At 40.0% G+C, this 16,039-nt stretch overlaps 1 protein-coding gene across 2 annotated transcripts; it reads left to right on the forward strand.

Moving 5' to 3' along the window:
• Window positions 1–4,516: 4,516 nt before the first annotated feature.
• gja5a (gap junction protein, alpha 5a) lies at window positions 4,517–14,833 on the forward strand. 2 transcript variants are annotated; one of them, XM_029459801.1, is made up of 2 exons: window positions 4,517–4,640; window positions 12,257–14,833. In XM_029459801.1, exon 2 carries the CDS (start codon window positions 12,357–12,359, stop codon window positions 13,491–13,493), a length of 1,137 nt encoding a protein of 378 aa, XP_029315661.1. In that variant the 5' UTR covers window positions 4,517–4,640; window positions 12,257–12,356; the 3' UTR covers window positions 13,494–14,833. The 2 variants fall into 2 exon arrangements, with proteins under 2 accessions (XP_029315661.1, XP_029315659.1); XM_029459799.1 differs by lacking the exon at window positions 4,517–4,640 and adding an exon at window positions 9,215–9,254.
• The last annotated feature ends 1,206 nt before the right edge of the window (window positions 14,834–16,039 follow it).

Here is a 16,039-nt window from a genome sequence, read left to right on the forward strand (position 1 = left end):
GCTATGAGTACTCACTAACACAAAATATGTGTATTATTCCACATCTGAAAATAGTTTCAAAGACAGGGTGTAGGGAAGTTAAAATGTATGGAAATATAGAACAGCCTTATCCTTTCTATTATTTTAGGAAGACCCCTCTAATTGACAGTTTATTCACTTTCTAATTATCTATTAGGTCCACAGTTTAACATGTTAAAATGTGTAAATAAATGAATGTTGACCCAGATGCTCTGTTGCTTGAGAGTTGCCAGAGACAAAGCAAAGTAAATCATGCTGAAGGAGGATATGCACCAACCAAATTGACTTTTGAACACCCGGCAACAAATACTTGCCCTTATAACTGACTTATTATTTAGTCACAAAGCAATAATACATTATGTATTAACCATTTATAAATTATTATATGTATTTTAATTGGGGCTGTCAAGCGATTACAAAAAATAATCTAATTAATTACATGTTTTGTGATTAATTCATCTAAATTAATCGCATATATCAATATTTGCTGTGAGAAGCATTTCAAAAATATTCAAATGGATTTGCAAGATGAGTGAATCAATGAGTCGGCATTATAAACTTAAAGGTCATCATGCATCTAAGAGCGCGATTATTCTGCGTTCATTTTTTTGTTGCGTTATTTTTTCTGTGATTAATTCATTGAAATTAACGCACTAATTTGACAGCCCTAATTTTAATAAAGGTAAGGTTAAAAAAAGAGAGAGAAAACCAGACCTGACGCCACAGTCTTTGTGTTTTTTCACACAAGCATATATCATCATTTCATTAATATAACAAATAAATATATACTAAAAGGGAAAATGGTTACAAGAAGACTAATGTGCAAAGGAAAAAAAACAAAGACAAGAACAGAAAAGGGCAAAATATAACCCTAAATAAATAAATATAACCCTAAATAAATAAATATAACCCTAAATAAATAAATATAACCCTAAATACTATAAAGGTATGAATTCTTCAAATGTTGCAACAGGACGTTTTTGACTGATGACCTGTCACCAGTCAACGCAAAGTACAGTAAATGAGGTTGAGAAAAAGTCTGCCACAACAACACGTCAGTGACTTTGGCAGAGTTTGCGCAGAGTATGTGTTTGCCTCAACTAAAACAACCTTGAGATGCTCTTCTTAACCTTTCCCACTCTGGAGTTTTATGCAACATTTTACTGTCACATTAGCAGCCACCAGTGGATTACAGCGATGAGTTGGGTGTGCTTGAGTTTGTGATGGCCGTTCAGGAGCACGTGTCCATCAAGCCTGGCTTCCCTCAGACCTGAGTGAGGCAGGGCTGAAACGGGTTGGTGTCACGAGCAGAATAGCAGGCAGGGGTCACGCTGGTGGGTGGGTGGGGTGAGTTACACTAATGCATGCTGGCAGTGTGGGCTTTTTCCATCCAACACTCAAGTACACATACACTCCATTTACACACAGGGGCTCACAAACTACACAGTTGTTGTCTCCCTTCTCTTGCTCTTGATCTCATGCACATTCAGACCTCATCCTGGCACCGCCGAGAAGCTGTAAGTGATGGGATTAAGTGAAGTCGTGGAACATCACTTCTTTGTTACAAATCACTTCATGCTGTTATTCTGTGTGAATGGGCTTCCACTTCTAAATCCATCCTGATGAGCAGCACAATGGAAACGTCGGAGTAGACTTTAAACTGAGGAAGGCTACGTAATTTGGAATTAGCAACAGCTTTTCCATCCGTTCAAACACTCCATTAAACGGTTCCTCTGACTGAAGCCTGAGAGGATGCTAGGCGCTCCTTTGGCTTTTGTTTAAGGAAACTCGGAAAATCACAGGCGATTGTTGCCAAAGACTGGCAACCTTTTAATGATGCTTAATGAAAAATGGTGCCTGAATCGATGTTGAGGTAGCACCCTGACACAGTCTTCACAAAGAGGCTTAGTTTTGTTTTGTAAGAGACAGAAATACCTGAATTAATAAACAAACAGATAATCAGATGAAATATTTTTGGAGGGAGATCTGACAGGGTTTGTCATGAGATCCTCATTGGTTTGGTTTTCCAGCTATTTATACATGGTAAAACATTTTGTCTGCTCCATGGTCAAAGGCGCAGTTGTTGAAGAGGAGAATTTAACCATTCAGATCACTGATTAGGCCATGGAATCAGCAGGGAGAAGAAAATTGAGTAAATAGCAAGAATGAGGGGTATCTTTGATTCACTGAAGTAACGATTTACTGTTCATTGAAATGAATCCTCCCTATTTGAATATTTTTGGGTTCATTTTTTAGTACACTTATTCACTATCTTGCTGAGCGTTAAGTCATGTATGTTCATTATCTATGCTGGCATAAGCCTGGGGGGAATCATGTGTTCAGTCGCGTATGTGTATCTCTCTGTCTCTCTGCAGCTAATCTTGCATTCTACTGGACCCATCATCCTAATATTTTTGTTTCACATTTATGACTGTATGCTCAAGGACCTCATGTGATTGCAGTGATTCCCAATAAAAATTAAAAAACTATTTAATTGACTGTTATATACCGTCAGTGACTGCTGACCTCTTAACCGGGGCTGCGAGTTGTCAACAACTGCTCCAGTTTGGAATCATATTTACGATCAGGAATTGTGGTTTGTATCAAATCAAATCAAATCAAATGTATTTATATAGCCCAATATCACAAATTACACATTTGTCTCAGTGTGCTTTACAGACTGTACAGGATACGACACCCTCTGTCCTTAGACCCTCGCATCGCACAAGGAAAAACTTCCTAAAAGAAACCCCATAATTAAAGGGGGAAAATGGAAGAAACCTCAGGGAGAGCAACTGAGGAGGGATCCCTCTCCCAGGACGGACAGACGTGCAATAGATGTCGTGTGTACAGGATAAACAACATTTGACAGAAATTATGTTGTGTTATGTTGTGTTGTATTCATTCCATCAAACATTTAAGCACAAAAATCAAACATTACAGCACAAAAAAAAAATATGAATTTAGCTTAGCATAGAGACTGGACTCTGTCACAAGTTTACAAAATCCCACCAGGCCTTCAAATTAAATGTTGAAATATCCGCGGACCATGCCTTCCAAAATGACAATTGTTCTTGACAACACCAGACAACATTGTCGTTTTAAAAATGAAACCATTTCCTTATCCAACACCTCTATGGTGAAGTCGCAGTTAGGTTAAGACACAATAACAACTTGGTTAAAATGAGAGAAAGATTGTTGGATTACTTTACAAACGGACTGTTTTCCAGTGCTAAGCTATGCTAAGCAGCTTCTGGCGGTACCTTCACATTCACCAGATAAACATGAGAGTACTATCATTTCTCTCATGTAACTCTCGGCAAGAAAGCCAACAAGCTTATTTTCCAAAATGTCGAACTACTCCTTTAAAACATCTTCAGGAGAAGACAAATGTATCATTGTCCAACTGAAATATACGATGCAAAATGTAGCATTAAAGTCACATGATTAGTGAATGTACATTATAGAATTGTCCGTGTGAGTGCTCATATGGACTGTGTGCCCTCACCACATAATTACAGCTATTTGAATGCACGTTGGCCCTTCAGCAAGGAGAAATCCAACCTAAAATATTCCATTATGTAATGCAGCATTTATCTGCAGGCAGGCTGTGGAGCAGAGAGATTGTCCTGTGTTAAAACTCATACCTCATATGGCAGATAAGAAAAAGAAGAGGAAGATGAGCTCTTTCAGTTCTATCTGTGACTCTTTGTTCACATCGCAAACTTCAGCAAGTGGTTTCAGACCTCGTGCTGGCTCCTTTTTAGAGGAGGAGTGAAGCCAGACAGACGAACAAAGCAGGTACAGTATCTCCACCAAAAGCCTTCAAAGTAACAACTGACTTCATGACTTTCTTCTGTGTTCACCGGTTTATTTTTAACTTCTGGAATTCCCGATTGTGGGTCTCCAAAATAAAGTAAAATCAAATTTTTAATAAATGTATTCTATTGGTTTTCAGCTAGTGTTTGCTTGAACTTACTTCAGAATAAATTGAACTGCTTTTTGAAATTAAGATCTCATTATAGAATATAAAATATATTGTAAACCTTTTTAAAAAATCTTGCATTATAGGAATTTCCTATGCCTGGCACTGAACATCACACAGACAACAGAGCTGTAAACGTAAAGGACCACACAGTAAATAAGAGCACGCTGGAAGATTACGCTGCAGGAATTGCCATTGATCCCAGAAAACAATTCCACTTCCCCTCCCGTTAACGAAGAATGATTCCCTGCAAAAAATAGAGCCCTAGGGATGTAAGGAAAAGGAGGAGTGGGGGGGAGGAAGAGGAGGAGATGGAGGAGGAGAGACAGAAGGGAGGGCCATGAGTGGAAACACTCTTGTGATGCCCCTGCTTTTCTACTTGTGCCCCCTGTGTGGACTAACAGTTTGGCGTTAGGACGACACTGAGCTCAGACGCCGTCCTCGAGAGCCAGATCCTGTTGATGTTCACAAGAAGAAGAGAGTAGTCCCACCATCACACTGAGCCTGTGGTCGTCAGCCCATCTCCGCATCATCACCTGCCCTTTGTCCACTGAGTTAAGGGAAGACTTGTCTCATCAGGGGACAGATAAGGACCTTCTACTTGATCAGAAACAGCCTTCCAGAAAACTAAAAGCAGGTAAGCCATCAAGTTATCACATAACTACAACTCTTACTCAGGTAAAAAAGTAAAAGGATGCAGACATTTAGGTAAGCACTGTGAGCATCCTACTAGAAATATAAAGATTATATCTTGAATCAAAAGGGCAGCCTGGTGTGTGTTACAGTCCCAGCTGTCCCCCTACTCGCTCTCTCTCACTTTCATCACGCTCTGTCTGTCTCTCCCTCCCCTGCACAGAACTCTCTGGAGACTTTAAAACACAAAGCCACCAGCAATGTGTGCATACTGTATGAACACTTTGAGGAGTTACCTCGTTGGTGTCTCATGGGCAAAACATCTTCATTAATCTGAATTGACAACAACTGTTAGCAAAAATTCTTATGACCTATGCATTAACATGTAAGAAGTATTTGAATGTTGTAGCACATTTTTAGGATACTAAGGTGGCATAATTTACTATCCATAGGTAACAATGTGTCATTCATATGCTCATATATAAAATAATATAATAAATTTAAAAAGCAGAATATTCGCCCCTGAAATGCAGAGTACAAGTGAAAAGTAGCAAAACAAAATGCAAATATTCAGAGCGGTTTAGGACTTTAGTAAAATACTTTAAATGCTTTCCACATATAGCCTTCTTCAGAAAATAGATACATCAGACTACACATATATTTATGATTACAAAAAGTCCATAAAGTGGCAAAAAAGTGCCGTTATTGAATATCCATAACAAATCCTAGACAAACTAACTTCATGTTCTTCGACCTGAGTCTGTGTCAGTTTTTTTCTGTTGAAACTGAAGACACATCAACACTAATAAAAATGAACCAGCACTGTGACATTAGTGAGAATCCCAGCTCCCAGCACAGTCATAAAAAAGATGTTATATTCCAGTGGAATAAAAAATAACAAGCTAAACAACAGGTGAGATTTGTGTATAGTCCCCTCACAGCAAAAGATAAAATAGTAATGGCTCATTTATCAAATTACATTGTGTCCATTGCCAAAGGATGAAATTACGTTATAAAGAAAGATCAAAACAAGCCACACACTCGATTCATTACCGCCCAGAAATAGCAGCTATCCAGGAATTTCAGTCGGGAGTGTGTTAGTCAGAATTTTTCTCCATGAAACACCTTGCAGCTGTCTGGCCTGCAGGATCCAGTGTAATGCCATATGCAGCTAAACAATCATTCATAACAGGGCTGTGGGTCTGTGTACAGTAGTGGGTAGATGAAGAGCCAGACAGCCATGTAAGGTAGCAGGCAGCACATCGGCCCGCCGGCTTCTGCTGGTGTGACTGATATATGGCAGCCTCGATCCATGCCGGCCTGTAAGTGGTTGCAACAGGTGACTCACATGAGTGGCGAGTATTCTCCTCCACATCCCGCGTCAGATCCACTTTGTAGGTCACACTATCCCTAACTCACCCCTCCACCACGCCAATACCGCTAAACTTAAACATGCTCATCCTTGATCGTAATCCGGCCACACATGGGAGAGATACGCACACCAGTCCTGTAGCTAAACAGCTGCTGCAATGCATACTGGGATTGACCCTCCACACACATTCAAGTTTAAAAGCCATGCTCCTTATATAAAGTATATCTTTTTAAGCTTGAAGTGTGACACACTTAACACAATTAAATAAATAAGTCTAATTTATTTCCATTAAATAATGTCATGAAACAGCTTCAATCAGAGAGTAAAAATGACAATCAGTGAGCTGAATAACTGCAGCCTGAGCATGTTTGGGATCCTGTATGCAGGTCTGTTGAGACTGATGCAACCCGTGTATAAATTTGTTAGCGCAGAGCAGTTGGGTTGGTTGGTCTGACATTTTCCTCGTGCTCCGCTGCGGCTGTTCCACTGAAACATTGCTGAGCTGTCACAACACTGTAGAGTGAACTGTTACCGGCACAGATATTTTAGTTATGGAGCTCCTGGCAGGGTTTTTTGTTTTTTTGGGGTTAATATGAGCAGTAATGTAGACTTTATCTCCCTTAGTAACTTTACTCAACCAGGTGAGTTTCTTTGTCAGGAACCAAATACATTTAGTCAGACAACCACACAAACAGTATACAGGAAACAATAAGTCAGATAACCAACAATTAAGTAAGAAAACATATATATATATTTTTATAATTACAAGAGTATGAAATAAATGTAAGATTTTAAAGCTTTAATATCTCCAAGCGAAATTAACAAATCTGGCTTGAGGGAAGTTTACAGTTTAATAAATTATAAAGGTGCCTAATTCCTGAAACTAGAAGATAAGTGCATACAGTATCTGAGGTTAATTATCGGATCTTGTACAAGATTTCAATCAGAGAAGCTTTAACAGTTTTACAAGATGATTATTAATTTTAGTCCATTCATTTTTGTGATACAGAGAGAAAAACTTCAGGTCAATCTTTACACAGCAATGATGACTGTGAAATGTATAATTACTGATTAAAGCATAATGTGTTTCCCCAGAGATGAAACCACTTATCAAAATCCATTTAGGTTCAGATTAAACCAATGAAGCAAATAAAATTATATTTATTAATTATAATTTTTTTCAGCAGTTACTACTGATTTGTAAAGCATAATTATATTACTTTTTTGTATTACTTTTTAGTGTAGTCAAAGGTCTTTCTTCATAATTCAGCAGAGTTGCAGTAAAAACTTAATGAGTGGTTTAACTTTTATTTTGAAAAACAAAAAAGACACAACCAGAACATTGGCAGTGATCAAACTCTTGACATGGGGGTGTCATGTTGGCAGTACCAAAAACACACCTCAATGCGAATGTTTAGTAATGCATCAAGTAATACATTTCTCATTATATTCATTTATTGTTAATGGAATCCAGCGGAGACAATTCAGCCATAAAGTCCAAATATACAAGATGTTTCTGGTCTGGAACAAATAGTAGGTCCATGCCGTCAAACTTTGGCTCTTCATAATCCTTTTAGTATCTAACTTCGGGCCCCTCCAGTGTGAGCCTGTGTGACCCAATGTGTCCCTCTAGAGAGAATGTATAAGTCTTCTTACTGTGTTTCACTTTCTAATGAATATGATTAATTAGTTTGTCAGGTAATAAAGGCCTTTAAGCCAGTGAGTTGAGATCATTCTGGAGATTGATGACAAATGTCCGTTATCTCCAGCAAATCCTCTCGGACACATGTAATAACATTATTGTACTTAATGCCACACACTGTATAAATACTTTTTCCTCCACTGATGTTAGTCTAAACATGTCCCATTAAAGGGACCCTGCCATCTAATTGCCTGTGTGTTTAAGAGGACAGCTCAGAGCAGGCAGTACATCCTGGTCCTCTATGAGGATCCTGAGTCTGTCAAACACGGCTTAAGTGCTGAAAGGTGCATATCACTGAAGGGATGTTTAAATCAACCCTGCCCCCTGTTGTTCCTGTCCTGTGGATGCACTGCAGGCTGTGGTGGGGAACCAGCTAGTGTTGGGAGAGTTCAGTTTTTAAACTCATCGACTCAATTAGAAAAGAGAATCAGTAGGTTTTTATTTGGTCTTAACAGAAATGTTGACTATCTTATGTAATCTTACTCATGTCATGACTCAATTAGAATTTATACTCAATGATTTTGTGAAAGACATAAATCTGAAACCTTGCTCCATGTGCCGCCGTACAGCAATAAAAGCATGGCTTAATGATGTTTTGTATACAACTCCTGGATCGATTCCTCCAGCCTGAGGTGCAGCCACAGTCCCGACCAGAATCACTGCCCTCTAAGGCAACACTGAGGCGCAGCAGAGGATTTATTGTTGTGTTGCACGGTGGAGAAAACGCTCAGCATTTATTCCTGTTGCTCTGCAACGAGTGATGCAGTTTTGAAGCATCTTTTTCTCTTTTCTCTGAGCTGCCTGGCTGCTATCCAGTTTCCAGTGTATGCACATCTGACTGGAAATACAGCCACGTTCAGTTAGTATAGTTACTTTGATTTGACACTGAAGTGGTAAAATGACTGCACAGTAGTTCTTGGCTGCAGTTTATAAAGAGTACTTTCTTGCATAGTTTATCATAATATCTCTCCAACGCTTATCCTAGACTTTGTTTCCATGGAACTCTTTTAAATCCCCAACAGGACTCACAAGCGAGACTCATAACGTCAAAGAGATATAACTCAGAGGTGCCACATACCCCATTTGCGCATCATCGCTTTGAATACCATATAACCAGATTGTCCATTACTCTGCCATAGAGATTATAAACAAATATGACAGCCATGATAGTCTACAGGCAGACCAGAGCATTCAGCAAAGGGCTCAACGTATTCCAGTAAATCCATGGTTATTGCCACAGAGCCGACAGGAGCACGGGTATGATAGACAACAGTGAAAGGTACTTTTTACAGCTGAGAAGTTCACAATAGCTCGGATGTAACCTCTCCGCCTCCTGCCTCCCTCTCCTTTTAATACCTCGTTTCTTTTTTTCCTTCGGAAATCATATTGTTTGAGATTGCTTCCTCTGAGAACAGGAAGACGCTTTTGAGGGAAGGACACCGAGACTAAGAGCACTGCCTTACCCCAGCTGGTCTGAATAGCCTACCACTTTCTCCTTTTCTCCTCTTCTTTTATGTATTTTCCCAGAATTACAGATGACGTAAGTGAGTACATTTACTGTATCATTTCTTCTACTCCTCTACATTTGAGAGTTTTGCACTTTTTCTCAACTGAATGTATTTGACAGTTGAAGTTGTATTAATATTTTACATGCAAAGCATCAGCTTCTAAAATATGCCACTTCACTAGCACCATGTTCCTCTCAGGATGAGTTTAAATAACTTCTGTAGTCCATTCACTAACTTCTCATCTAGCCAAAGTGTTTATTTTTCTAATATTTTGATTTATTACAGATTACCAGCAACACTAATGACATTCCTTTCAGCCGACTGTTATGTTCAGTCATGATTAGCAAATGTCAGCAAACTCACAAACTAAACTTAGATGGTGAAGGAAAAAACAAATAATTATAGCCTAAATGTTTAGCAATAGCATGTTAGCATGCTAGCTTAGGCACATTGTCACAGGGCTCTCAAGCATGGCTGTGACTCTTAGTCTTGTTTTCAGATTAAACTAACCAACACTATATAAAGTTGACCAGCTATAACATTAAAATGCTACTTACATGTTAATGCACCAGTTAGCCTATAGTAGTTAAATAATGAAATATAACATCATGACACTGAAATATAATATCATGACACAGGGACCATTGTGCAAAATGTAGTAGTTTTACTTTTGATACTTAAAATAATTGTAAAATGTTGAATAGATAACTCTTTTACTTGTAAGAGAAGATGTTTTACATGGTGGTATTGCTGCTAAAGGATCTGAATATCATTGTAGTCCCAGTGGTAGATCAGTAAACCCTCACATCTTTTCAAGTTTTCACATTTTACCACTCAAGGCATAGATGACAGATGTTGTTTTGTTGTCTCCCAACTAGATCACTTTGATTATAATGACATTTAGAAGCAAGTCATGACACTAATTCAAAATTATGAGAGCGTTTCACAAAGGTTAGCTTTGATTGAGTCCAGGGAGACATGTATTGTTAGCAGGGTGCACAGGTGAGGAAAGCCTGTTGTCAGTGTTCACTGATAAGAACATGGCTGCTCTGTAATGTGGACCTCCTGCTATTGTGCTGGCTGGACTTTCACTTCCTTCCTCCTCCAGCTCTCTGCCTATTTGTCATTTACTTCCAGTAAAGATCATCAGCTTTATCCACAGAAGGCTTTGAGCCAGTTCCCTGAGTGGGATGAGGACTCGCTTCACTAACGATCCAACGTGGTTTCCAACTGTGACCTGTGTGACGTTAGCGAGATTTAGGTGCGTGCTGGAAAACAAGTGTCAGACCAAACTTTCCTGAGCTATGAACTGGTGTATTAGCTTTGTGCGTGGATGGAGGTTGAACATTTCCTCTCCCACATGTTCTGATTCAGTTCAATACAATAGAACTGAATTAATCCATATCGGCAATTTGATTTTGCGCAAGTAAAAACAGACAGGAAACAGACATATGCAAAGACAGACATTTACAAGCAAAGGAGCTGTTCAAAACTTTGTTAGACTGATGGGGCAATTGTTTTAAAAATAAATAAATAAAAGTCATAATAATAATTCTAAAAATATACGAATAAGGAAATAGTCCCCATGGTAGATAAGCATTTAAGTATTTCCTATGGGGTTGTTTTGTACCCCACCTCTCTATGCTTCACAGATAAAGAGCACAACGCTCTGATTTTCCATCTTATTGCCATATATATACTGCATAGAGACACTGAGGGAGGGGGAGAGACAGACTGAGGGTCATTTAGACAATTTCTCTCTCAAACACACATAACTAGTGTCAGTGTCAGGCAAGCAACTCAAAGCCCTACACGGTGGACTATATAATGGGAGTAAACTTAATATGGAAGCAAATGCTGACGGAAAACACTTGGAGGGAGATGAGAGGTGGCAAGAGAGAATATTAACTCCCTGTTTGGCGTTTTTCATACAGTGATTGTAGCCATTATACTGTATATCCTACCTGGCACACCATTAAAATAACAGTTTGTCTTCTTAACACATAGCTTTTCAGGAATGTATATATGTTTTCTTTTACCTTGCCAAGTATGGCAGTAAATTGAGATGTGTTGGAAAAACTTGGTCAACTATACCTTCAGCACTTTAACATTATGTTATAACTTATCTGGCTTTGAACTCTAATTGCATTGTAAAAGCTGGCAGGAAGCAAAAGTACATAGTGCATTTAGATGTCGGAGGTCACCCCTCAATGGAATTAGATGGGTTTTCTTAACCCCTCAATGATGGGAGTCAGTCATTACACACGTAAAGCTGTCTTGTGAACTGCCTTATAGGGTCATTCTCGCCCGAGACTCGGCAGCCTGTCACTGCCATGTTTGGGTCTTACACAAACTCTCACTAATGCTGCAGGTGAAAGCACACAGTAGATAGATGAAGAGATCTGATTGACGCTCTCAGATAGCTTGCAGCGTGTCAGAGGTTTTCATTATCGCAGAGAGGACAGGACATCAAAGCTGCTGTTATCATGCTATCATTGTGAGTGAACTCTGCTGCTAATGGTCCACAGGCAAAATAGAGATCATGCAGCTCAGGCCGGGTCGCTCACAGCATTTAAAGGACAAAGTCTCCTAGCTTTGACTTGCCCGGTGGTGGCCTGTTACCCTCTCCATCTGTTTGTTATACATAATCTGGAGTCTAACATGGGGAATGTAAACACACATAATATAATATTAAGTCATTTTTCTTAAAACAACCTCTTTATTTACTTTTACATGACTCCTGAACTTCCTCTGCCTTCCTTCATGGGAAAATGGTTGTTCTCATGCCACAGTGTCCAGTCCTCTAGCAATTCACAGGCAGAGAAGCTATTTTTATTCACATAATGCCACACACACACGCACACACACACACACGCACACACACACACACACACACACACACACACACACACACACACACACACACAGCTCATTTATTTTGCAGGAATATAGAGGACCTGTCTGTCTATGTCTGATTGTCTGTATTTCTCTTCTCTCCTCTTTACCCTCCACTCTGCTCTGTCCATCCTCCACCTCAGTGACTTCACCTCTTCATCTCTAGTGCACCCTCCTTTCGCACTTTCCCTCCTCCCTCTCGAGTCTTTGTGTCTCAGGTGTCTGTTCGGCCTGTGAGCAGTGATGGGGGACTGGAGTCTCCTGGGGAATTTCTTAGAGGAGGTTCAGGAACACTCCACTTCGGTCGGGAAGGTCTGGCTCACCGTTCTCTTCATCTTCCGCATCCTGGTCCTTGGCACGGCAGCCGAGTCCTCTTGGGGAGACGAGCAGAGCGATTTCCTGTGCGACACTCAGCAGCCCGGTTGCACCAATGTGTGTTATGACAGCGCCTTCCCCATCGCCCACATCCGCTACTGGGTACTGCAGATCGTTTTTGTCTCCACGCCATCCCTCATCTACATGGGCCACGCCATGCACATTGTGCGCAGAGAGGAGAAGGTGCGGAGGAAGGAGCAGGAGGAGAGAGGGGAAGGCGAAGGCGACCTGGAGGGGGAGAAGGAGTACCTCCAGCGGAAGGAGAGCGGAAGAATGACCGCTGACGGGACTGGCCATTTTCGCCTGAAAGGAGCTCTGCTGCAGACTTACATCCTGAGCATCATGATCCGCACAGTGATGGAGGTGACATTTGTCGTGGTGCAGTACATGATTTACGGGGTGTTCCTCAGGGCGTTGTACCTGTGCAAGGCTTGGCCCTGCCCCAACCCCGTCAACTGCTACATGTCCCGACCCACAGAGAAGAATGTCTTCATCATCTTCATGCTGGTGGTGGCTGGTGTGTCTCTACTGCTCTCTGTGTTGGAGCTCTACCACCTTGGCTGGAAAAGCGCCAGGAGGTGTTTACGCAAGAAGAGGATGCAGAAGAGCAACGACAGAGCTGTGACTGTGGCCGCAACTGCGGCCTTGGAGCCCAACAGCCCACCTCGGCTCTCTGCCTCCTGCACTCCACCCCCTGACTTCAGCCAATGTCTGGCAGTAACCAGCTCCATGAACCCCATGACCTCTATGGCCTCTCATCCCTTTAACAACAGGATGGCGCTGCAGCAGAACTCAGTCAACTTTGCCACGGAGCGGCATCACAGCTGCGACAACGAGGACGAGGAGGACTTTCTGAGGATGAGATACGACCAGGTGCCCATAGAGGTGCCCAACAGCTGCTCCCCATCACCTCTGCTGCACTCCGGCTACATGAAGGACAAACGCCGCCTGAGCAAGACCAGTGGGAGCAGCAGCCGGGCTCGCCAGGATGATCTGGCAGTTTAGACACAACCAGAAAGAGAGGCTAACAAGGGGGGGGGGGGGAGTTGGACTTTCAGAACAAAGAGAAAAGACAGGAAGATCCGTTTATGAAGACACAAAGTGGAGTCAGTGTGTCGTGACTGAGTGAAGAGTCAGAATGTGAACAGAAGCTGATTATGCAGACTCTGGCATTGAACCCTGAAACTTGACTATAGAGAACGGACTAAATGTTCACTTTAGAAAGACTGATCTGTGAGTGGACCATGTGAACTTGACATGTGGGAGTTCTGTGAGCAGATAGTGTTTGTGAATCAATCTGTCCCAGAGCTTGAAAAACTGACAACCAAACTGCAAAAGAAATCATTTTGAAATGAGAACAGGGTTAACAGGTGTGATACCTGACTATTGCACATTTTATGTTTCAGTTAAAAAGTTAAAGCCAAAAACAGAGAGATGAAGAGACTATTAAGTGGGAATGACATGATGCTTGGGGTGAGATGAATTAGGAAAACCATTTAATTAGAAAGATAAATATGACACAAATCTCAACTATTCAACTAATTACAACATTGTTTTATTCTCCCGCTGCAAAAAAATTGGAGATGCATTAAGAGAAAACAGGGACTCAATATGCAAAAAACTGTGAAGCTTGCCAGTATATAAATTGGATGTTTGTATGCAGCGCATTTGCAATGAATCAAGGCAAAGTGCCTTAACATGTTTGAAGATATATCTCTTTCCGTACAACATGTTTTCTATATATATTTTTCCTTTAAATTTAGATAAAGCCGTCGGTTGACTTGCTAACCTGCACTACACCCGGGTCAGCAAACTTAAAATGTAACTCAAGAATAATCACTTTACAATCTAAAAGAAGGTGTGAAGTAAAACTGTATTCATTAGTTATATATGTGACAGGAGCCTTTGTGTGCAGAATTAGAAAATGTTGCCTGTTTTAGGATTTTTCCTTTTGAGAGGGATTCAAGGGAAAAGAAAAAGAAGAAGTGCTGCCTGGATGCTGTTATGAGGAGATCTGGCCACTGGGTGGAAACATTGCACTTAAGTTTTTCAGTTTCTGCCCTGGAGCCGTTGTGTAAATAGTAAATGTGTCCCTATGCAATGTATGTTTGAGTTGATATCTTTGAATGTATTTTATTTCATTGCCGGTGTCTTGTTTTTACTATATGCTAAATAATTGTATATGTTGTTTATGACAGCAGATTTTTTTAATGGACATCCACTGCAACTGGGGTTTTAATCCTACGCATCTCTTACAGCAACTAAACACAGAAATATTTTTGGTTCTTCCACGCAGACCTTTATGCAATAAATGTCATCACTAACCCTTCACCAATTAATAAATCATCAACTGTACAATCTAATCTGTCCTTAATGTCTTAATGTGTGTGATTAATTCAAGTTCTTCTTAGATCTTTCTTCAACATCAACACATAGAGACTTGTGTTTCAAAATCAGAATGATTTTTACCAACTTTGGACCCGTTTAGACCAACTTACACGACATTAAATCATTCATAAATACTGAAATTATGTAAACTAGAGAATAAGTGGAAATAAAGAAGATTTTTAGATCTGTATCCTAGCACCACTTGCATTTCCATATCTGTTCTCAGACAGACTGGAGAGGATGTGCAGTATTTACACAAACAAAGACTGTCTCGCTATCTCTGCCAGGAAGCTGAGTGCTAATATCCAACTCGGTCTGTCACAAGCTGAGAAGAAAGCTGCAGTAGATGCTGCCATTTCGTTTGTTTGGTGCAGATCAGATTCAGTTCGGCTGAGTTGCCCTCATTTCATTATCATTGTATAAGTTTATGCTATATGCAGAATTTAATTTATAGCAGTAGCTATAAAACATGTTCTCTCTAAATCACCTATGGGCAAAGCTGAGGTGATGTTTTTATGCACTGATAGGGTATTTGTTGTTGTCTGCTCTCCTTATTTATTTAAAAATGTGACCAATATTGAACATTCAAGATGGAATATAATTCTCAGATTTCTGTTTTCAGTCTCTCAGGCTCTCTTGTTCTGGATAATACTGCATAGGATGTTTTTTAACAGATTGATACCATATGGCTTGCAAATTAGAATAATCTGCATTCAAGCTGGAAGGTGGGTATTATTCAGAGATGGGAAAAGTATTTAGATAATTTACTTCCTCATTTTATTCAGTAATATAACAGTGGTTATCAAATTCATGGAATGGATTCTTTCTGGAATGTGGTCAAAGTTTAAATTAAAAAACAAAAGGTAGGATAAAATTCAAAATAATAAATAAAGTGCAAAAGGCATTACTCCCAAAGCAGATTTCACGTATACATGTTATTTCTAAAAAATTATAATTAAATATACCAAATAAAATGTGTAAATTAACAGTTAGTTGTATATTTTGTGGTTCTTATTTTCATAATGCAGAACAAAAGACTCCCACGCCGTCCTTTTCAAAGAACAATGTTTTGGCACACAGACCTTCACCAGGTTATTCATCAGTAAAATAAACCATGTGCAGGAGACTTTTGTTCTGCATTTCTTACCCTTGGTCTTCACCTA

This window comes from Cottoperca gobio, chromosome 21 (assembly GCF_900634415.1).
Source record: "Cottoperca gobio chromosome 21, fCotGob3.1, whole genome shotgun sequence".
NCBI classification, from domain to species: domain Eukaryota; kingdom Metazoa; phylum Chordata; class Actinopteri; order Perciformes; family Bovichtidae; genus Cottoperca; species Cottoperca gobio.

What these genes read in the sequence shown, in the direction of transcription:
- gja5a (XM_029459801.1), top strand. Translation starts at nt 12,357, where the DNA reads ATGGGGGACTGGAGTCTCCTGGGGAATTTCTTAGAGGAGGTTCAGGAA.